The 23,843-nt window shown below is 38.8% G+C and overlaps 1 protein-coding gene across 8 annotated transcripts in view; it reads left to right on the top strand.

Moving 5' to 3' along the window:
- LOC119790119 (membrane-associated phosphatidylinositol transfer protein 2-like) overlaps positions 1–23,843 on the top strand; it is a 59,090-nt gene that overhangs the window by 17,807 nt on the left and 17,440 nt on the right. For all 8 annotated transcript variants that reach the window (XM_038295478.1, XM_038295473.1, XM_038295477.1 and 5 more), the window contains exons 2-7: positions 8,946–9,196; positions 13,165–13,379; positions 14,423–14,544; positions 16,055–16,288; positions 16,386–16,718; positions 19,034–19,129. In XM_038295478.1, the coding sequence (XP_038151406.1) occupies positions 9,119–9,196; positions 13,165–13,379; positions 14,423–14,544; positions 16,055–16,288; positions 16,386–16,718; positions 19,034–19,129 (1,078 nt within the window). In that variant the 5' untranslated portion in view covers positions 8,946–9,118. The remainder of the gene's footprint in view (positions 1–8,945; positions 9,197–13,164; positions 13,380–14,422; positions 14,545–16,054; positions 16,289–16,385; positions 16,719–19,033; positions 19,130–23,843) is intronic.

The following is a 23,843-nucleotide window of genomic DNA, read 5'->3' as shown; positions in this document are numbered from 1 at the left end:
GTATATTAGGTTGCACCTGCACAATGGACTTACTTTACAGATCGTGCTTCCAGGACAGATCGGGATGTGACGGAGTGCAAGAGTAGGTAGAACAAAGTAGCATATGTCCAGTTTTGATGAAGATGATGGACTTCAAGCTGAATAGGGGTCTGATTGATGGAAGTCTGAAGAGACGGTGAACCAATACATTTTTAACATTCTTTATTTGAGAAATAAACTGGGCAGCATGTCATGCACTGACCGGGTCTGTGTGGTACTTAGGCAGTAACTCCAAATGTTCCAAAGGTCTGTGGAGTTGGCAATACAGCTACATTTTTTTTTTAGTCGAATGGATCTTTTAGATCAGCTGTAATACAGACAGCCATATAAGGTCCTTCCTTCCTCTAGCCACCTGCTGTGACTCTTTGAAGAACCATGGATGTTTGAAACAAGTATTCTTGAATTTAATTTAATTTTACAAATTTAATTCATTGAGAGGCCTGCTCAGTGGGGCAGTGGGTAGCACTGCTGCCTTGCAGCAACAAGGTTCTAGGTTCGATTCCTGTTTTCTGCATGGAGTTTGCATGTTCTCCCTGAGCATGCGAGGGTTATCTCCGGGGACTCCAGCTTCCTCCCACAGTCTAAAAACATGACTGTTCTTCTCTAACTTCTCCGTAGGTGTGAGTGTGTGCATGAATGGTTCTTTGTCCTGTTTGTCTCTATGTTGCCCTGCGATTGACTGGTGACCTGTCCGAGGTACCCGGCCTCGGGCCCGCTGGAGACAGCTGGAGATGGGTACCAGCTCTCCTCGTGATCCAAGCATGGATAAAGCGGGATGGAAAATTGATGGATGGATGGAATTCATTAAGACACTGACTAATAAGAAAGGGAAAATATATTCAGACCTGAATATCTAAAAAGAAACTAGTAAAGTTTTGTTTCATTATTGGACAACTATTATATTTTTATGGAATAAAGAACATTTGAAAATTTTGTTTGTTTTTTCATTTTATTAAAGCGAGATTAATTGGCAAACAACTCGAAATTCACAACTAAACATTTCTGACATAACCCACCAAAAAAATTCAGTTTATCTCCTAGCCATGCTTTTTACCAATGACACTAAAAGGCTTCCATTTATGGAGGGTTTCTGTTCCTTGCTCTGTTCAGGATCAACAGAACAAACAAGCGCAGCCTTGCAGACGCTATACAGAGCGATGGACTGCGTTCCCTTTTCAGAAGTGTCCCATTTAAGACAGCCCTACAATTTCTCAGTATGGTTTAGGTCAAGTTATGAATTTTTTATTTATATATTTAATATGCATTCAATAAAAAAATAACAGGTTTTAGCACTTGATTTTTCTTTGTATTGAAAGAATTTAACTGAATTTCCTTCAGACAATGATACTTAAAGTACCTGTAATAAATTTTAGAGTAATGATTATAATAAATAATTTGGGATCATTGGATAATACTTTATAGAAGAAAATCTATCCTTCACAAAAAGTTGTTCTTTTTTATTTAAGGAAATTGCTGTGAAATGGTGGACCTTTCAAAATAATGACAAATGTCTTATAGTAGACATTTACCAACTATTATAAGTTATTATTTTCAAAAGATTGTTTAACATTTTTCAACTAAAGTGTTTTATCTCCTGCTACACTGAGGTGAAAAAGTGTCATCTAACTGGAGTCATTAGATCTCTGTCACATCAGCACAATGGTTTGGATAGTTGGAGCTTCTTAGCATCCTTGTACAAGATTTCTAGTAACAGGGAGATTGTTTTCTTTTTTACCTCCTAGTCATTATGTCATGCTTTTTGTGTCGACGGTGGTGAGCATGTATTCACCCCTGGCTTCACAATTACAAGAAAAGCTTCATTTTGAGTCAGCAATATCCCGTTGCTGCCAAACACACCGTGATGGACATGTCTGAGCGATATTGCCTAAAAGTACAAAAGCATTTCCGACCCTGTGGGCTGCAGGAATCAGTTAATGGAATGGACAAAATGCTTTCCTCTCCTGTATCTGCTGCTGTTATGTAAGAGCCCTCTCTGCGCAGTTGATTTAGGCTGATTGAGAGCTCATTCAGAACGAGAGCGAGGGGAGGAGGAGGGGGTCCCTGTTTAACCTTGGCACATTACTGATTAATCTAAGCATCATTTGCGTCCAGGGTTGTCTAATTTTGGCTATCAGAGTTAAGTACAGTGTTTATTTGAGACAGTGGGTTCTTATAATGCTGATGAGCACTGCTGAGAGAAAAACGGTTACTCCAGTTTTGAAAGCAGATTGAAGTTTTCAGTCGTCACTTGAAGACAACTAATTTTATTTGAGCTGAATTTAATTAGTCGGTTGCTGGGTTATCCAATCTGAAACTTGTTATGTTTTTCAACTCCCTCAGAGCTTTAGTGTGAATCATTTAGATTCACTGATCTGGCCTGTGCACTCCTATAATTTACCATGAATGATCTCTGCAGCCTGATGAGAAAATAACTGTACATATTTGATCTTTTGTAAGTTTATTCCTGGTACATTTTATCTATTTCTCACATTGTTCCACATTGCAACAGTGAAAAGTTAGGTGCAGCTTTTTGTTATGTCTCTTACCTTTTCCTACCACTCTTTTTTGTTTCCGTAATGTTTCAACCTAGATGAGGCACTCTTTAAACAGCCAGTTTCCTAAGCCACTGGTTTTCTGTTGTATTACCTTGGGGATTCTGTCAATAGTCTCTTGATCTCAAAGCTGTTGTTAGGAATGAAACAATTAATTGCATTCATCATGATTAATAAACTATTGAAATAATTGTCTACTAATTTAGTAATCAATGAATCCTCAAATGAAGTATAGAGACTCTAACACGTGCCTTTAGCTGACAGAGCGGCCCACCTTAAGCAGTTATTATAACCAATATTGTAAAAAGAAAATATGTAAAAAATATTGCATTTAAGATTAAAGAAAAAAAACTTTTTCGTCTGTCAGTATGCTCTATCCAGAACTCCCCAGGTGGAAAAAGTTTTAGTTTCACCTGGTTTCGTAAAAAATCTTCTTTAAGGGACCTTTTGCTATCTGATTATTAGTCAATTAATTAAAAAATAATCGACAGATTAAGTTGTTACCCATATACCTGTTACCTGTGTACTTCTTTCCCTATCCTACTTTTTTTCCTGCCATTAAACTCTTCATAAAGGTACGCAGACACAGGAATCTGTGAACTTCTTCCTTGTTTTTATTTAGCTTCTCTCCCTTTTTCCAGGTAACATTATATGCCAGCTGGACAAATGTAAAGTCAGCTGACTGCTTAATGATTTAAAAGAGACCATAGTGTGGTCATTATATAGACAACCTGTTTGCCATAATATTATACTGCTTTATAAAAAAATATATATTTTAAGTTTTCTTTTGTAATATTTTAATTTATTAACTATCAGCTTTAATCACCAAATTAAGAAAAAAACATGATGTTTGCTGTTAAAGAGATTTACCCTTGTTATCGTATTTTATGGCAAATAAAATATGGTTTAGGATTTTTCTCTTCTGTGGTTTCTTGGTCCGCTTCTTCCCCATCTTTGGATCATTTTTAGAAGCAGCTCTCACTGAGCCACCGTGGGAGGAAGAGAGGATGAGGAGAAAGAGAAGGAACACAGTGGCGGGGATGCACACAGGGTATCAAGTATTTTTAGCTTTCCCTTTGCACTGACAGGATAAGTAAAGAACAAGGGCACATTGCACATCTCAATTCTTGCTGAAGGACATGGGGGACAGTAAGAAGCCTCTGTGATAGTTCCCCCTGTTGGTTCCTGGAGCTTTCTATTCAGATCTCACTTTGTTACATCGGTAGCACATTTATGAGTTTTTGAATGTCTTTATTTCAGCTTTGTATGTTGAAAAAATTCACTTCTTTTTGACTACATTTCTTGACTTGTTTTACTAAAAAAAAAATTATTTTCTGTATTTTTTGGGGGGAAACATTTGCTGTTTATCTCAAGATGCCTTTTTATAATTCAGGGGTTCAAGTTGGCAAGTTATCTCTTGCTCAGCTTTTCGGTTGATAAGAGATTTTTTATTTTTTAATATATTTTTTTTAATGCATCAAAACCTAAAACCCCAACCTGTTTTAAATATTAGATAAAGTTCAGGAACACTGAAAAATAATTTGCTTCTTTTGTATATGTTAGCTGATCAAGTCTTTTTTAAATTGGCATTCTTGGGCTTTATTCAAGGTATTTAGTGCTTTGTTCCAATAAAAGCCTGTCTGCTGCCTGACCCGTAGAATAAAAATGTAGAAATTACAATGTTAAGCTGACAAAAATATCAAGAATCACAAATATAAGTCTTTAAGGGAACAATAACCACATTTTCCCTGATCATGGCATTTCCTGGTCTAAAGAATAGTAAAGTACAGATAAATAACTTATTGGGTTCTTTCTTTCACATTTCTCAGAGTTTCTAGTCATGAGTAATGGTGGAAAAAAACTGAGTAAAAACGGTATAACCAGGAGAGTTAGGCCTGATTTATGCTTGATGCGTGAGTGAGGTCTGTACAGCAAAATTACGTAATTTTATCTAAAATTTTTAACTATTTGGACAGCTCCGCTCAGGATAACATGATGGCAGAGCGACAGCATCTGCTGGAGAGGGTTTAAAAAAAATAATTTCTATAGAGACATCTGTTGATTTACCCCAGTATCACTGTGATCATTGTTAAAATCTATTACTGAAATAAATTACTGTCACTCTTGGATGACAAAAAGAGGCTTTAATAAAATTTGGTCCACCTCAAATTTGTTTAAAAGTAAATATTTTAGAGAAACATTCTGGTTTTTGTTTTGACTGTTTATATCTGGTATAAACTAAGACCTAGACAGAATGGAACGTCCTAGTCATAGTAGGGTTTTTAATCTGATTGAGATACAAGGACATACCTTTAAGCAGATCTTTCATGCTAAAAACACAAATCTTCCATTGTGAATAAATGGAAACAATTCTGCAAAAAAGAGTGGGCGGGACTTCCTGCTTGTCATCACCACTGCATGATAGCAGTTGTTAGTGGCAGTGTGACAAAAAAAGCAAACACAAAATAAATTCCTTCATTTTCTTTTAGATTTAAAGCTACTACTTGCAAAGAATGTCGAGGACATTTTTCTCTTTGTTCAAACACAAAGTCAGAACTTGAGTTTAGAAAACCCTGAAAGGTATTTTTACAAACATTGAATTCAGCTCAGCAGGAAGATCTCATTTTTGAATGTTTACATATTTTGACTTGTTTTCAAGTCAATGGCTTAGGTTGTGTTTGCAACAGTGAATTGAGAAGGTTAAGTCCAACATAGAGGCACTGCAGCGGCTAATGTTTTTCACTTTTTTAAAGAGGCTTAGCTGCAACATTCAGCCTGCATGAAGCTACTGATTTTAGGCTCTGCGCTTGATGGCATACCCCTGGGGGGCCCACCCTCTCTTATGTGCATATAGTCCTCTATCTTATGTCATATGTTGCCGTTGCAGACGGATATTTTAATGTAACTTGACATTGATGTGGTAAAGCATAGAGCCTTGCGTGTTGGAAAATAGAGCTTTTTGGTTTCCTGGAAAAGAAGCTTCTCCTGCGTTTATGTCACTTACGTTTCCTGTTGCCACTGATTTAATTTGACATGTTGTCCGCAGATTTTCTCTGATCCGTGACAAATTCCTTTAAAGAAGTTATCCGTGATCTTTAGAGCCTAGGTCTGCATAAACGTAAAAACACAACAATGTGATTTTGCAAAAAAAAAAAAAATCCTTTTCATTCCTTAGTGGATTGTTCTCATTTTTAAGGAGGAATGCTGTAGTTATCAATAGCTTTGCTTTGTTGAAACCGGAGCTGAAACACTGGAGGCTGCTTTGTAATGAGCCCCTTGCATTGGCGTGTGCCGCTGTTGCGTCACTGCCTGATGGAGGGGGGGGGGGGCAGAGGCTGTATTTTTAGACGGGAATGAGCATATTCTCTGAACTAACGTCAGGCACTCTGCTTGCGTATGCTAGGATTATTGTGACTGAGCTATTTTTAAACTCTGTGTGTGAGAGTGCCTTTTTTTTTTCTGGGTCAACCATGGTGCCAGTCCTCTCTGGGGGATGCTGGTGGATTGAGCAGTACAGGTCCAATGTTGTGGACAGCATCTGTACCGGAATCCAAAAAAGAACAGTGGGAGAGCGAACAGATTCCAATCTGCAAGAGAGAAGCATCTGCACCTGGAAATCGGATCATTGAGATGTTTTTAGTCTGAAAATAATCATTGAAAGAGATTTTTTTAAACAAATCTGAACAATAACTGCTGCTTAAATACAACTATATGAGCTGCAAGCTGTTGTATAAAGACTGGTGATACTTTCACAAAGTTAGAAAACTGAGCCAAACGTGGATTGTAAGAACGCAAATAAATCTGCTTCTTCAGCCGTTGCAAAAAAATCATTTATTTATTGGTTGATTGGTCAAAATTTATTAGGTTTAATTGAAATAATACGTTTCTATCAGGAGACTGAGTGGATTCTTGTAAAGACATCATTGTTTCGAGTTCTCACAGTTTGCTGCAATCTTGTATCTGCAGGAATCCTTTCAAATGCTGATATTAGTCTTTTTGTGTGTAGTTTGCATCTTCTCCCCTCAAATTTTTTTCCAATGTAGTCCAGTTTCCTCGCACAGTCATCATGCATCTTGGGTTAGCTGGTGTTTCTAAGTTACTCCCAGTTATGTCTGTCTTTATGTTTGATGGTTTGTGCTGGTTTTGTCTCAGCTGGACTGGTGACCTGTCTGAAGTAGTCCACCTTCTTTTCAGTGGTTGCCTGTTGTTGACTAGAAACATCTTTTTTTCCTGTGGTCAGCAGTTCTTTTAACATTTCTTATTGCACGCTTTCCTTTTTTATTCATCTTTCTCATGAAAGGAAATTTTCTGAATCAGAGTTCAGATTGTTGACCCATTTTTTTCAGCAGCATGTCGAGGCTTAAGCAGTGACCTTCCTCTAATAAGTTTGGTTCCCTTTTCTAAAGCCCTTTAAGGCTGTCGGGCCACGGGCTTTTCTTCAGAGTCCCTACAGCTAGCCTACTTATCTCCAAACATTTCCCCTAGAGTGCAGTTATTTTCAGAAAAACGTGGCCCTCTGCTCTGATTTTTTTTTCTTTTTTCTTGTGGCATTGTTACTTCCTAGAAAACAAACATGAAGAATAGTATGCAGCACAATGGAAATGTAATGCTCTTTTAACCGGATCACTGTGGTACATCAGGTTTTTGGAGTGATTTGTCTGCAGTAAGGTGTTGCAGAAGTGGACATGAGGAGGAACAGGAATATTGGTCACATCAGGAGCTGCTCTTTGTTTGGTGGGTAAAGTGACGCAGTGGGAATATTAGTGCAATTAGAGTGATTACCCAGAATGGCTGAGCCCCAGAGCTTTGTCCAGCTGCTGCCATGGGTCAGACATTTGTTAATGTTGTGATTATGTAAGGCAGTGTTCTCAGAGTTTTCAAAGCAAATTTAAGCTGTGTTACGATATTGGCTTCATCTTTTGCTGTAAGCTTGGATGGATTTTAGTGTATGCTGTAGCATTTCTGTTTAATAGAGTACAGGTACATCTTGATCAATTTGACTACCAATAAAATGTTGTTTTGTTTCGGTAATTCGTTTTTATATTGCATAGATTCATTACGAACGGAATGATGCAATTCAGACCTTTATTTTCGTTTATTTCTGAGGATTATTGCTTACAGCTAATAAAAAAAAAAAAACAAGTAAATCAGTTTCTCAGTAAATGAGACTATTCTAATTTAAAAAGCACATAAAAAGCAGCTTTCAGCTTGTCCAGCTCGAATCTGGGACGTTGATCTCCTCGTAAAATACAAAATGCACTTTCAGTTTAGATGAAGACTTGTGAACAGAGAAATTGCCACTCCTGCTCTCTCCTTAGCCCAGGTTAAATGTTTCTCAGACTCAGGAGTGGCTCTGATGAAGGAAGCCCACTGCCCTGTATACCTCTGTGTCTGGTGGCTGTGGATGTTCTGACTCCAGCTGCAATCACACCACACATTTTTTTTTCTTCCCTTCAGCTTATGATTAATAAACTCATGCACAACTCTATTCGCTTTTATCTTTAACGATAGCTTGATGCGGCCTCCCATCTTTATGGAGTTTGTGTGTGAGTGAAATCTTTAGGCCCCTGCATGATTGTGTATGTCATACTATAAACTTTCAGGATCAAACACAGTTTTTTATGTGCTATTATGTAATGTTATGTCTTTTTAGAACTTTCACTAGCTGTTCGCCGGCACATTGACTCCTCTTCGGTTAATGAATTACCCCGGTTGACATTTAGGAGATTAAGACAAACCAGCGTGCATCACACTCTTCATTGTGATGCACGCTGATACGTTTTGATTTTTACTTGCTGTGCTTCAGAGAACTAGTCTTCCTGCACGGGTTACGGCAGACTTCTGCAGCTCACGCCACCCACACGCTGCACATGTATAGCCCACACCTACCTCTTTCTGCCCAGTGGTTGGAAAACAAAGCTTTGTGTAACTCAGATGGAGCTATTTGTGAAACCTTGGTTGTGCAAAGTTATGTAAAGTTCCTCACTAAACTGTAATCCCTCTGTTGCCGAGCGAAGCTCCCCATGTGACGGCGCCGGAAGGCTGGGGTGGACTGGGCCGTGGATTCTGTATAAGAAGGGAGCTGTGTTCAGGTAGCTGCTGTTTCTAGTCTCGGATGCCAGAGCTTCCCGCCGATTCCAACCCAACAGAGAGTAATGATACTGGTTCCTTTTTTCTTCATCAACGCGTGAGCTTTGGGAAGGTTTCTTTTTTTTTCTATTTTTCGTGTAGAGGATTTTTTTTTTTAAGACTCGTTAGGATCTGGATAGATGTCTTTTAACAGGAATTCTTGGTTAAGTTCTTGAAAGAATATTTATTTTGTTTGTGATTTGTATTTTTTTTATCTGTCTACAGGAACTTTCCATGCAGCCTTCGGTGATCTGAAGAGCCTCATATAGGAGCATCCAGAATCTCTCCTTTTCCCTTCTCCCCATCCCTTCCCTCCACCCCTCCCTCCCTCCCCATCCCCACCCCTGTTTCCTGGTCATTTTTATCCCTCCTCGTCCCCTCTTCCCCAAGATTCCACCATGCTCATTAAAGAGTATCGCATCCCCATGCCCATGAGTGTGGAGGAGTACCGCATTGCCCAGCTCTACATGATCCAGGTGAGATAACAGCACAACACATGGCCCACCTAATTTTCACCTACACTCACACTAACACACACCAACCAACCACCAGGGGTGAGAAAATAGAAAAAAAAACAAAAACCGAGGAGCTATAAGGAGCAGACGAGGCGAAGATAAGCAGGGGAGATATTTTTTTTCCACAACAAATTGCAAAATGATTGATTGCAAGTTGTGTGTGCCATGGAAAAAGCAAAGGAACAAAGAGTGCTTTTAGGATTCTGGATAATCCAAGTTCAGGTCAGTCTGATGCAAAGCTGCACTGCTTTACAAAAGTATTCAAACGCCTTAGATTCATTCACATTTTGGGGGGTTTTATCAAGATTTCCTGCTATAAATTGGCTCAAAGAATTGTGCCAAGGAAAGAATACCTGATTTAATGCAGGTTTTATCACTATTCTATCCCTTAAAATAGAAATGACTGCCAGTTTTCCTTCAGATGTCACCTGATGTCACCTCATTTGCAAGTTAAAAGCAGCTAATGTGCAGTTTAGTTCCCATACAAGCATAGGTTATTCTTGAAACATTATTAGGGTCAAGGGACACAGAAATGGTTCCGGTAGAGGGTTGTACAGACGTCTCACAGAGCACTGATAACTCCATCGACCGGAAAAGAAAATTCAGGGGTATGACTCTGGAGGAGCTGCAGAGATCCAAAGCAGTTCTTTTCTATATGTGGAATAAGGTCAGATGAGGACAGAATTGAGCCACATGGTCATATACAAAATGCAGAGTTTGGTCAAAGAGTGGTGAAGTGATGCTTTGGGGAAGAAGGAAAGCTGCTGAGAGCTGGTTGCTTGATGGAAAGACCTAGATGCAGGGCAGTTATGAAAGAAAACCTAAAGGAGTTTAGATCAAAGCCAGTTTATCAACAATTACCTTAACCATACAAATGAAATGGTTTAAGACCATATGTTAGAATGGCCTGTTAATCCCCAGACCTAAACCGAAAAGAGGAATCTGTTCCAAACAACAGCTGTACACAGCTTTTACAATCTGATTCGACTAAGTTGGGCCATTTTCTACTGAGAATGTGAAAAAAACCTCTAGATGTTGAGAGACTGAATGCAGCTGTAGAAAAGACAGACTTGCAAGGTAGATTACAGATCTATTTCCATTATTTACTGCTTTGTGTTAATGCATGACCTAAATTCCTATTAATGTACACAGAGTTCTGTGGTGAACATGAAAAAGAGAATATATAATATAAAGCTGTTAATGGTATAACAACAAATTTCCCTTCCTGTGGCTGGTGCAAATGAGGATATATTTATGTAAGAAGCAGGTTATGCTGTGGGCAGCATGAACAGTGAAATACTGAGAGTATACGGAAGTGACATTATGTCTCAGGCTGTGATAGAAAATGTTCTCAGTACTCCTTATAAACCCTGAATACATGCATACAAGAAGATATCCTTTTACACTATCATTTTGTTTTAGGGTTGACTGGGTTATATTGTTTGTCCAGTCTTATGCATGATAGATAGACGTTGTGTTTAATCTGGTGATAACAGTCAGGAAGCTCACATGAATGAGCAATATGTTTTTATGAAGGAAAAACGAGCTTGCAGGAGAAACTATAGCAATAAGTAAATCAACCTGAACTTCCTCCTTTAGTCAACATAAAGCACCGTTTACAGTCCTGCAGAAGTTGACTTAAGTGTTTTTCTACCCGGACAAACATAAAAAGAACGTTTTATATAAGTTTAAACAGCACACTCTTATTCCTCCAGTACTTTTTTGATAGCCTGTGACTAATTGTGAAGTATCAGCCTTACGAAACATTTTAGTTCTGATCCGCTTTTTTCCCAGACAGATCTCTACTGACAGCTGGACACGACCAACGTGGCAGAAATATAACATTGAGTTTCTCAGGCATCCACCAGCACTCTAGGAGTGTTGCATTATTGACCCATAGTTACCTTTATCACTGACCTCACCATCTCTACACAGCTTCTTTGCTGTAAGGCTTCTCTCACCATGGCAACCATGCCGTCACACATCAGCCCGCATGCCGGTGGTCAGGTTTTTGCTCATGAGAGAGTGAATGAAAAGAGGAAATGTGGAATAAAAAAAAAATTGTGGCTCTGAGGAAGGATTGGCGAGAGACGCCAGCATGCCCGAGTTGCAGTGCTGCAGGTTACCAGGGCAGCAGCCACACATAGGCCCGCCTGACGCCAATCCACAACAGGCCTCATGGATGGAAGACAGGGCCTTAGGACATCTTAGCCATGTCTCGCTCAGCACGCCCACTCTATCTCCGCTTATTTCCGTTGCCCTACTGCCACCTTCTAATTTGATAGCCAAGCGATCATTTCTTCATTACTCTGCAGGGATTTGCAGTAATGAGCAAAGAAAACGCATCAAGTGAGGATGAAATGTTAGACTGTTCTGCTGTTGCTCCTCTGTTCGAGCCGAACCATACGGCTGTGCAGCTTCTGTGTATCTTTGGAGTTAAGTGCATCTCTGACAGGAAACAAGGCCCAGTGAGTCGACAGCACCAAGAAAGAAACCAGGATGTGACTCCCATCCTGTCAACGAAGTAGTATCTAAACATTGAAATATTCTGCAAACAAAATAATTTCTATGTTTATCAGTACTGATATTGGCTTTTAACATCTTATCTACCCCCTTAATGAAGAAGAGACGAAGTGGAAATTGATCAACATTTCATTTCATGAAGCAGAACTTGAAATAACTTGAGTGATCAAATTAATTCGACACTCTGGCCTTTATATCCGGGTGAAGAACAACATTAAGTGGAAATATAAATATGGATGAAAAGATACGAGATGTAACTGTATGTAAATTATAAAGAAGCAGTTGGATCTGGTTTTATTTACTTTACGGGGACTTTTCCACTGATTGTTGTGTTTAAATTGAATTAAACATAAAATTCTGATGGCATCTAAAGGTCCAGTAGATCTCCTCCTGTGTCTCTGAGCATATATTTACTCTGTCATGGCGGATCTCAGATAAAGTGGGCTTGGATTCATGCTTTGTGGGGCTGGTTTGATAATGCCGGGGCGTCTGTGCTGTGTCTTTTTAACTGCATCTGAGCTGTTGAGAGCAGGGCGAGTGGCTAATGAAGGACCTGTCAGAGGTAATGAGGTCCAGAGTGCTGGATGCCGCATGACTTCCTCCATGCTGCTCCACTGATTCAGTGGCAAACCAGAGAAACCTTCCTCCCTTATCAAGCAAATGGACTGAATAAAACGGCCCATTTTTGCTAGATCTGCAGAAAACAGATACACTTCGAAACTTTGACATTTATGATCCTCTACAGCTTTTTTTTCCCCCTTATTGTCGTCAGCACTTGGACTCTGCTCAGCTGTTCAAATTTCCTGTTTCACTGATTTCCCAACAATCCCCAGTCCTTGCTCTGGCCATGCCTCCCGCTCTTCTCTGTGATCACTTTGATTGTGAAACTTTGTCTCACCTAGCTGTAAGTCTGAGCAACTGCACCTCCTGTCTCCACCCAGCTCCCTCGCTCTGCACCTGGAATGTAAACATGGGGAAGGTGTGGCTCCACGCACTCAGAAGATGCTTAGCTTTCAGGAAGCAATTAATTGTTTTGTCAGACTAGGCTCTGTTATAGATGACTCAGTCCATCTGTGATGAAATATGTCGGCTATTGTGGCAGATCATTCTGTGTTTCAACAGTTTTAATATCTATAAATCAGTCTTAGTAAAGCTTTGAAACATGTTTAGAGATATAATAAATATTTTCTTTCCACTGAGGGATTACTTTTGCATATTAAAGAGATTTAGATTTATTTCTAAATTCCATTTAATTTAGATTGAGAAAAAGATGAACTGTCTCATTAAGAGTGGTAGAAAGAATTGACTCTGCTACATAAGGTTTAAAACACCTTCACACTGTGCTTCTATATGTCGTAAATATAAAAGCTTTTGCTTTAGTTTTTTCTTCTTTGTTTTACTTGCAGAAAAAGAGCAGAGAAGAGACCTGTGGGGAAGGAAGTGGGGTGGAGATCCTGGAGAATAAGCCCTACACAGATGGACCTGGTGGGGCGGGTCAGTATACGCACAAGGTCTACCACATCGGCATGCACATTCCCAGCTGGTTCCGCTCCATCCTGCCCAAAGCAGCATTGAGGGTCGAAGAGGAGTCCTGGAATGCCTACCCTTACACCCGAACAAGGTTTGCATTCTCTCAACAAAGCAGCAGTCATAGTTTTTTTTTTTTTAGCTCGAAATAGAGCCCCTCTGCAAAGCACAAAGTAGCAGTTTGATAAAGTAATGATATGGGTATATTTAAGGGTCTGCAACTGGTGCTCAAATGTTATTGGATGTTGCACAGGGCAGTGTAACTAAAAAGAAAAGAAATTTGATTCAGGGTGATCTGTTTTTCTGAAATCCAAATGAGGCTACAGACCTCAGCATTACCTAGCATGCTAAAGGAGCTGCACAACCAGTGTCTAGCTCGCATGACCCCCATTGTCACTCTATTCATCTGTTTTTCTCTGATAAAGATGCTAAAATAGGATGCTGTCATTTCTGTTTAAATAGAGACTGTTTTACTGCAGATTCCAGGCACAGCTGTGGATCATGGCTCTTGCCATTTTTATCTTTATCATTGAGGATGTTCCATCTCTCTTTTTATAACCTTGTGCCATTCAGAGTGAGAGTATGGAGCTAGATCGGTCTCCATTTTCACAAATACACATATGTGATTCATACATAAACAGGACAAGATCCATGCATGCACAGCACGATTCATACAAGTACAAACAAATCCAGACACACAAAGAACTAGATCCACAGAAACACAGCACGATTCACGTTAAAATGCGTTTGTGTATCGAGGCACGTCAAGGGAGCCTCAAAAATCCACATACAAATGCAATGAAGTTCAAAGACCACTGGTTCTTTTTAATTAATGCATAATTATTTATAGACCAGAAATACTTTGGTCAATCTTGTTCTGTGCATGTGTGGATCTTGTGTGGTTGTGTCAAACTTGCTATGTGTCTGTGAATCTTGTCCTTTGTCTGTGTGGATTTTTTTGTGCTTGTGTGAATCATTTTGTGCATGCGTGGATCTTGTCCTGTTCATGTATGAATCACATATGTATGCTAGTGAAAATTGAGACCGATCTACTTTCATATGAGAGTTAATATATTAATGGATACATGATGTAAGTCGTGTCTATTATGGTTAATTTCTTCTGGTGATCTCTTGCAGATACACCTGTCCTTTTGTTGAGAAGTTCTCTATTGACATTGAGACCTACTACAAGCCCGACACAGGCGACCAAGCAGACGTCTTTAACTTATCAGCCGCCGACAAGAGGCAAAGAACTATCGGTGAGATTCCTTAACCCTAAATACACAATAACATGTAGGTGCAGCTTAATAATTATTCTTTTTTTTGTATTTTTATTTAAGAAATTAAACTCATTTAGATTTATTGCCCCTTATATTTTTATTCAATTTGTTTCTGATAATTTGGGTGAAGATGGCCAAGAAAATTCAGCTAATTGTTTAGGTTAAGTACAGCTTTGAGAGGATTTGAAAGAAACGTCAGCCCTGTTGTTTTTCCTTTTGCTTTTTGACCTATCGCTCTAAACTTTTTCCTTCTACCTAATTTTTTGTTAATATGCTTCAATAGAACACCATCAGCAGCCAGCAATGTTACTTAATGAGTGCCGGCTGGATGACCGTCAAGTCAGTAGTCTTCTCCATAGCTGTCTAGGCTAGTGGTGATCTGACCGTTTTGATCTGCAGACCAAAATCACCTAGTTTAAGTACTTAGAGTCAATTTCTTTCTTTTTTTAAGTTAGGGTATAAATTAATATGCAATATTCAAATAAAACAAAGAAGAAAATAATAAATTGTTGTAGATCTGGAAAAAAGGGTATAAGAAATATGTACAGTTTCTTACTTTTTGATTCAGTTTTTTTTTCTATCTTGTTGGTCAACAAATGGATGTAATTCTATTACCAGCAACACAAAATGTTTCTTGTTTTTTATTTTTATTTTGCAAAAGCCCAGTTGTATTCAGACACATGTAATGAATGGGGGTGCTAAGTTCTCTTTGGATTCTTTGGCCCCACTTACTTGATTTGGAAAATAAAGAAAGCAATAAAAGCAAATAATAACAAAAATACTTCTAAGCAGAATAAGTAGTACTTTTAGATGTACGTAACAATTCCAGTTCAATAACATAAACATTTGTCATTGTTCATTTTTTAGGGTGAGATTTTACAAAGTTTCCATTTGCTGGGAGGCTAAATTTGTAATATTCTTCAGCTATGGTCAGGGGCCACAAAATATACTTCAGGTGCTGCAAATGGCCCCAAGTCCACACTCATCTTGTCTATAACATAACTCTTCTTTATAAAGAATCTGTATGTAAATTTCAGAGAAGCTGAACTTGAGTTTTATTTATTTACTTATTTATTTATTAAAAATAAATGCTCTTTGAACTTGATTATAGGAATAAAAACAATACAATTTGCCAATTTGTCCAAATGATTATCTGTAAGTGGCCATTGTTTCCATCCAGCATTATTTTTGTATTTTAGGTTAAAACTTTTACACACTACTATAGAAAACAAACAAAAAAAGCTTGCAATGATCCATTTCTGCAGTTGTTTGGAATGACTTTGTCAGTTGGTCTCTCTTATGTAACCCATCCAGTAAACAGTCTGGGTTGGTTTTAAAAAGAATGTAAACCTGTTAAACACGGGCTTTTACATGTTCTGCTCCGCCGCTCCTCCTGTGCCCATTATGACATGATTATAAAACCATCGTTATTCCAAACAGCTGGCTCCATCTGTTACTGCTGGCTGAAACCCGATTTTTTATTTGGCAGACCCGATCGACATAGTGACAGATCCCATCCCCCCGCATGAGTATAAGGCAGAGGAGGACCCGAGGCTTTACAAGTCGGAGAAGACCCAGAGGGGGCCCCTGCAGGATGACTGGATAGAGGAATACAACAACAACCCAGGGAAGACTCCCATCATGTGTGCCTACAAACTTTGCAAAGTGGAGTTTCGATACTGGGGCATGCAGTCCAAGATTGAACGCTTCATTCATGATGTTGGTGAGCAGATCTGGATTTGTGGATTTTCATGTTGTTGTTTTTTTTTTTTTCTTTTCAAAGTCTGTTAGCCATTTGACTGCTTGTTATTTTTCTTTAGGGCTGAGAAAGGTCATGGTGCGTGCCCACCGGCAGGCCTGGTGCTGGCAGGATGAGTGGTACGGTCTAACCATTGAGAACATCCGGCAGCTGGAGCTGGAAACCCAGCTAGCCTTAGCCACGAAGATGGCCCAATACTGCCAGGTGGAGGAGGCGACAGAAGCCAATGGCAGTGCTCCATCTCCAGACAAAGAGCAGGAGGCCAAAGAAGCAATTAGCTCCATTGAGGCTGACGAAACAGTCACTAGATCAGTAGAGACTCTGCAGCCACGAGGTGTGCTCACCAAGCAGTGGTCCACCTCATCCAGGTCCTCCCGCTCATCCAAGAGAGGAGGTGAACGGCGTCTTCAACATGTGGTCTCCTCTGTCCAACACAGATCAACTATTGCATGTTTTCCCTTTCTTCCTTCTTCTCACAGTTCTCATCTGTACCACGAGTCAGTCATAAAGCAAATTAGTCTTCACCGTCAGAACCTACATGGGATAAGAAAGTATATCAAGTGCCATCTTGATATACCTTAATACAGTTGTTTTAAGTTAAAGAGTCTCAAACTTATGACCAAGTTTGAGTAATGGAGCAAGCATAAGTATTACATTTTTACACAGAGAGAGAATTTATATATTTCCCTAAATGGGATGTTCCAAATGTACATATTTAAAACATGAAGTTTTTGAGCTAAAAAAAGAGGAGGATTAAAACAAAAATCCAAAATGATAATAAAAAAAAAAACAGCAAAAATATAAAGAAAACACCCAGTAAGTTTCCAAATCAAATGGGCAAAGTTATTAAATTTACTTTCTTCTTCCCTAAGGAGCCACAGACCTATAACTTTAATCCTTTGTGTGTTTTTCTGGGTAGCTTAAACTTTAAACTGGATTTTTCCAGGATCCAGGTTTATAGACCAATGATAGTGTGCAGGTGGAGACGCCACTCCATGGGTGCTGCTGCCTCCTCCTGTCTGACTTGGATTAAATAAAGTAGAAGCTCAGAAACATGAACCTGCTGGCAGCCTTGGTGACAAATTCTCCAAAGACTCACTGGATAGATCAGTTCATGTTTTTTTTTTTCTTTAAATAAGATATTACAAATCCTAAATACCAAATGTTATGCTCTTTTAATAAAATGATTCACGCAAATACTAATGAAATTATACCAAATCTACAAAATATTATAGGTCCTGTACATTTACACCTCATTGAACCAAGCCAGTGTCTTCCCTTTAGCTTGTAGATTTCTTACAATAATTGACGAGAGTAAAGACGTGGAAAAAGTAATGAAGTGAAATTGGCTTTTTATTGCAGCAGTATATTTTACCGTATAAATTTATCAGATCTCTAACCGTTTTGGAGATCCTCAATTTTTTATTTCTGTCCTCCTTTTTATTTCTGTCCTGCAGAGTTTATCTTGTAATGCCAAGATAAACTCTGCTCCTTGGGTCCAGCCTCGTTTTTCACGGTTCAGTTCAACTTAAACTTTAGCGCGGTTATGTAGCACTTCTGACACATCACCATCTTAACCTTACAATATAATTGGATCCGTTTTGCATATTTTATACTTGTTTAATCAAATCTATCAGCTATAACCCGGTTATCAAGGCAGCTCTTGATTCAGTTAAATAACCTTCCTATTTTATCCATCTTATATAATAATTCAGATTTTAATGCAAAATCTTAAGTACTGTCAAATTCACCGCATAATTTACCCTTTTTTTCTGATTTTTAATTGGGACATTTTGTGTATGATGTTATTGACATGTTTTAACACAGGTGTCTTAACTATGGAGGGAAGCTGCTTTATAACTGTGTAACCCCAGCGTAACCCTTGGACCTGCTTACTATGCAGGCAGATTTAGGAGCAGACAACATATAAAAACCTTTAAATAACTTGGTCAGAGGTATAGTAGCACACAGACAGTCGTGCTCACGTGGCAGTATAGTCAGTTAGATCTTTTTACTTTTATCCACAATGCTTTTCCGTACTCTCACCCTTGTACGAGTGTCTAGCTTCAGCAGTTTTTTTTCATAGCTGGGTCTATTTATAGAATCACCTCTGACATCACAGATCACATGTCCTAACACGCCCATGTGCCATCCTTCCTTTAAGATGGTGTTCGCTGCAGCATCCTCATGGACCCCTAGTTTCTTCCTGCCCACCTCATTTCACCCTCTGGAACAACCTCTCCACCACCACCCCTCGTGGTCCTCCATGAAGCTATTTTTAGTAGCAGTGCTGACATCACAGATCCCCCACATCCCTCCCCCATCTGCTGTTTAGTCTGTGTGTCCTGACAGCCACAGCTGTGCCCCTACCCCTCTCTCCTCCGCTGCCTTAATCACACACGAGGTGTCGGTTATAGACATGTGACAGACGGGACCGACTCTTAGCGCGCAACACGCTCCTCCTCTGGAGCCTTAGGTTTTGGGAGTTTGGGCGGCGTTGGGTCTCACTTTTCACACATCACCCCTGACCATTATGCAGCCCATTAGCGCACCGCAGAGACTGTTGCGTGTTTATATAACACCATGTTTGTGCATGAGATTGGTGATGTGGGGTTGCCTTATTGGTCGTGTATTTGTTTAAAAAGAAGCTGGAAAAATAAAAATGTCTCCTAATAACAGTGAGCCCTTTTGCTTCTTGTGGTTTAACAGTGAGCCCATCGCGTCACAGCATCTCAGAATGGAGGATGCAGAGCATAGCGCGGGACTCGGATGACAGCTCGGACGAAGAATTCTTTGACGCTCATGGTAAAGTTCTTAAATACACAGTTTGCATTTAACAGTTTTTCCTTTTTTTCTCAACTGCTCTGCATGCCTGTCTTTAACCACAGATCAGTTCTTAAGCTTCCCAGATACCCAGCATGCTTTGGGTCTGCAAATCAAATAGGTTCCCTGAAGAAAGGTGGCTGCGGACTCAGGAGTGGGCCCAGCTTTCATCCTGATGTCCAGTTTACAAATCAGTTCACTAAAAACACTCGGCTCTGTCAAACACACAGAACTCATTTCAAACAATAAACCTTGAACATTTTGCATCAGTTTTACTTTTACACCAACTCTGCTCGCTCATTCATCTGCATTCATTCCAGTTTTAACATGTTTCTACATGTGAGTAGTTGAAATAACTGCAGGAATTACCTTTGAATTTTTACCAGCACCCACTCACTGATTATTTGATTATTTGAACAACATACCTTAGTTTTTAGCAAAAGAAAATGTCAATTTAACAAGCCTGAATCCAAACTGACAATCTGTCCTATTATCAATGCTGTCTGTTTCAATTGTGGTATAAAGTTCTACATAGTTATTTGCACTTGGGTCCTTTACCAGCCATTTTCTGCAAAGATCCCATTGATTTCAACTTCTTGAATACTGCTCTGGCTGTTAATATGAGGAGGCTCAGGTGACTGGACATTTTCTCACTTATGAAGCATGTCTTTGGTTTGCAGGAAGGGTATGTTCTGTTGTCTTCCCCATTTATCTGAAAGGAGCCCATGTGTCTTGGGATATTTGTCCTACAGTTACACCAAAGGTTCTGGACACTTAAAACAGAAACTTCAGATGTCAAACGGTTATTGCCAGAAGTTTTAGGTCACTTGCCTTCATATGCCTAAATTTGAGCAACATCCCATATGAAGCTTGTTTAGCACACAGCTGAATGACATCGTCCCAAATGTCTCGGTATGCTGAAACCTTTGTGCTCACACAGAAGGCAAATACTGCCCAGATCTTTTTGTGTTTCATCCAGTATGCAACTTTTTAAATGGCAGTCTGAACAGCACAATTCTCTTCTTTAACTCTACATAAAATGGTGTCTAAACACATGATAAAAACACTCAATCTGAGGGGAAAGGTGCTCAAAACAAGTAATGTTTTCTGTCTGTGCAGAAAGATACTTTCACTTGACAAGATTTAATCATTTAGGATCAAAGATTTAAGATAGAAAGAGATAGAAAGATAGAAATTGAGAAATTATCAAATATATTTAAATCTAAATTGTTCTTTTTTATATTTTATCTTGGAAAGAACCAAATCATTCATTGACCATAATTGTGCTGCTTCCATGTGTCAATAAATTGGATGTATATCTAATAGTTTTCAAAGCGTCTGCAGTCAGAACCATCATGTCTCAATTTTTCTGACTTTTACATCATCCTTTTGCACAAGCAGGTTACTTTTTGGTCGGACAGTAAAAACAAAAAAACAATTAAAGAATAGATTTGTGTAAAAAGTCAGAGCTGAGCACCGAGGCCTGCAATGCTTTGCACTAGGTGGTCTAAGGTCTGATGAAGGTTCTTGACTATTGAAACTCATAAAATTCAAGTCTCTATGCACTGTTATCGAGCCAATCAGAAGGCTGCAGACAGTTTGGAAGATGCTGGAACTCAGCTATCTGCTGATTCAACAGCTACAGGTGCTGGTCATAAAATTAGAATATCATGAAAAAGTAGATTGATTTCAGTAATTCCATTTAAAAAGTGAAACTTGTATATTATATTCATACATTACATACAAACTCATATATTTCAGATGTTTATTTTGTTTAATTTTGATGATTACAAATGACAACAAATGAAAATCTCAAATTCATCATATCAGAAAATTAGAATATTGTGAAAAGGTTCAAAATTGATGGCCCCTGGTGCCACACTCTAATCAGCTAATTAACTCAAACCACCTGCAAAAGCCTTTAAATGGTCTTTCAGTCTAGTTCTATAGGCTACACAATCATGGGGAAGACTGCTGACTTGACAGTTGTCCAAAAGACGACCATCGACACCTTGCACAAGGAGGGCAAGACACAAAAGGTCATCGCTAAAGAGGCTGGCTGTTCACAGAGCTCAGTGTCCAAGCACATTAATAGAGAGGCGAAGGGAAGGAAAAGATGTGGTCGAAAAAAGTGTACAAGCAAGAGAGATAACCGCACCCTGGAGAGGATTGTGAAACAAAACCCCTTCAAAAATGTGGAGGAGATTCACAAAGAGTGGACTGCAGCTGGAGTGAGTGCTTCAAGAACCACCACACACAGACGTATGAAAGACATGGGTTTCTGCTGTCGCATTCCTTGTGTCAAGCCACTCTTGAACCACAGACAGCGTCAGAAGCGTCTAAAGAGAAACAGGACTGGACTGCTGGTGAGTGGTCCAAAGTCATGTTCTCTGATGAAAGTAAATTTTGCATTTCCTTTGGAAATCAAGGTCCCAGAGTCTGGAGGAAAAGAAGAGAGGCACTTCATCCACGTTGCTTGAAGTCCAGTGTAAAGTTTCCACAGTCAGTGATGGTTTGGGGTGCCATGTCATCTGCTGGTGTTGGTCCATTGTGTTTTCTGAGGTCCAGGGTCAACGCAGCCACATACCAGGAAGTTTTAGAGCACTTCATGCTTCCTGCAGCTGACCAACTTTTTGGAGATGCAGATTTCATTTTCCAACAGGACTTGGCACCTGCACACAGTGCCAAAGCTACCAGTACCTGGTTGAAGGACCATGGTATCCCTGTTCTTAATTGGCCAGCAAACTCTCCTGACCTTAACCCCATAGAGAATCTATGGGGTATTGTGAAGAAGAAGATGCAATACACCAGACCCAACAATTCAGAAGAGCTAAAAGCCACTATTAGAGCAACCTGGGCTATCATAACACCTGAGCAGTGCCACAGACTGATCGACTCCATGCCACGCCGCATTGCTGCAGTAATACAGGCCAAAGGAGGCCCAACTAAATACTGAGTGCTGTACATGCTCATACTTTTCATGTTCATACTTTTCAGTTGGCCAACATTTCTATAAATCCTTTGTTTTTATTGGTCTTCAGTAATATTCTAATTTTCTGATATGATGAATTTGAGATTTTCATTTGTTGTCATTTGTAATCATCAAAATTAAACAAAATAAACATCTGAAATATATGAGTTTGTATGTAATGTATGAATATAATATACAAGTTTCACTTTTTAAATGGAATTACTGAAATCAATCTACTTTTTCATGATATTCTAATTTTATGACCAGCACCTGTATAACCTCCAAATATGTTGTGGCCACTGTCCTCTGTGCACCTCAGCCCATTCTGACCTCGCTCTGCGATCAGACTCAGTCTCTGAGGTTCCTCTTTCTGGCCAGACTGGACGGTTTTAAATTGGCCCTATTAGACATAAACACCCACAGCACTAAAAATCACCATTTTAGGAATATTTATGAACACAATGAAGATTTTTAATGTTTGCAAACTGCTTTTAAAAACATCTGCTTTTATTATAAAGAAAATAAAGTTCTGATTTCACATGTTAATGTATTATACATTTTAAAATAGAACTTATGTATTTTAGTTAAGATATTGAAAACCTGTAAAATGTGTGCGTCCCCATATTTGAAGGAATTTTAATTGTTTTAAATAGAGGCAGGTTTTAAGTATATATATATATATATATATATATATATATATATATATATATATATTTATATTTATTTATTTTTTTACTCAAAAGTCCAGATTGTTATAAAGAAACTTCTAGAAATACTATCTGAAAATGTGAAATCAGGAAAAGAGGAGCTTAGCAATGAAAATGTGAAAGGAGGACCATGTTTATTATGCAGAATGATGCAAGAAGTTTTCAACACAAGAGTTTTTGACATTATTTACGTAGAAGATCCTGCACATGAAGTCATCTCAAATGTGTTGCATCTGTGAAAATCCATTTTTGTCTCAGATTGTTTTTAGAAATATTGTCTCTCTGATTGTTTTTGCACACTTGAAAATACTTTCTTAAATTTATTAATAAAACTATCAGTTGATCTCCAACATCTGTGGGTTTTCTGGAATTAATGGTTTTCTTGAATAGATTTTCTACATTGTTAGCTTGCTATGGTAGTGAGGTCTTTTCTATGTTAATTTTCATTGTTATAAAATGAGATTACAGATATACATTTATAAGGGTAAGTTATGGGATTACATTTGTTTTCCTTTTCAAATCTTCATTCTTACCTGTAAGTGTGTGTATGTGTATATATACGTGTGTGTATGTTTATGTTTTATATATATACATAGTGTGTGTGTGTGTGTATATATATATCCTCTTGACATGAGAGAGATTGCAAATATAATTCTTCTCTCTTAACAATACTTGTCCTGACATGCATTTTATAGCCCTTGCAGTGAGTGGTGCTTCAAATAAAGTGGTTAAAGGTAACGTTTAAAGTGTTCCCTACATTTTATTGCATTTTTTTATCAAATGTGATAAGAAAAGGTCAAGGAGGAGAACCTCTGAAAGAAAGTGGTATGCACTTTAGGGGTGATAACACATTTTTTAAACGCTAACTGAGGGCAATACATAACCATCTTCTCCCATTCTTACTTCCATTTTGTGCCCATAGATTAACCTGTTCGGATTAAGGGGTGCACAAACTGGATCGGGCCTGGTTTAATTACTTCTGGGTTGTTGTGATCAACCAATGCTTACATATAAAACA

Source organism: Cyprinodon tularosa, unplaced genomic scaffold (assembly GCF_016077235.1).
Source record: "Cyprinodon tularosa strain WSP-4 unplaced genomic scaffold, ASM1607723v1 ctg356, whole genome shotgun sequence".
In the NCBI taxonomy this organism is placed as follows: Eukaryota; Metazoa; Chordata; class Actinopteri; order Cyprinodontiformes; family Cyprinodontidae; genus Cyprinodon; species Cyprinodon tularosa.
The sequence above is the reverse complement of the archived record's forward strand: the minus strand, read 5'-3'. Positions and strand labels throughout refer to the sequence as shown.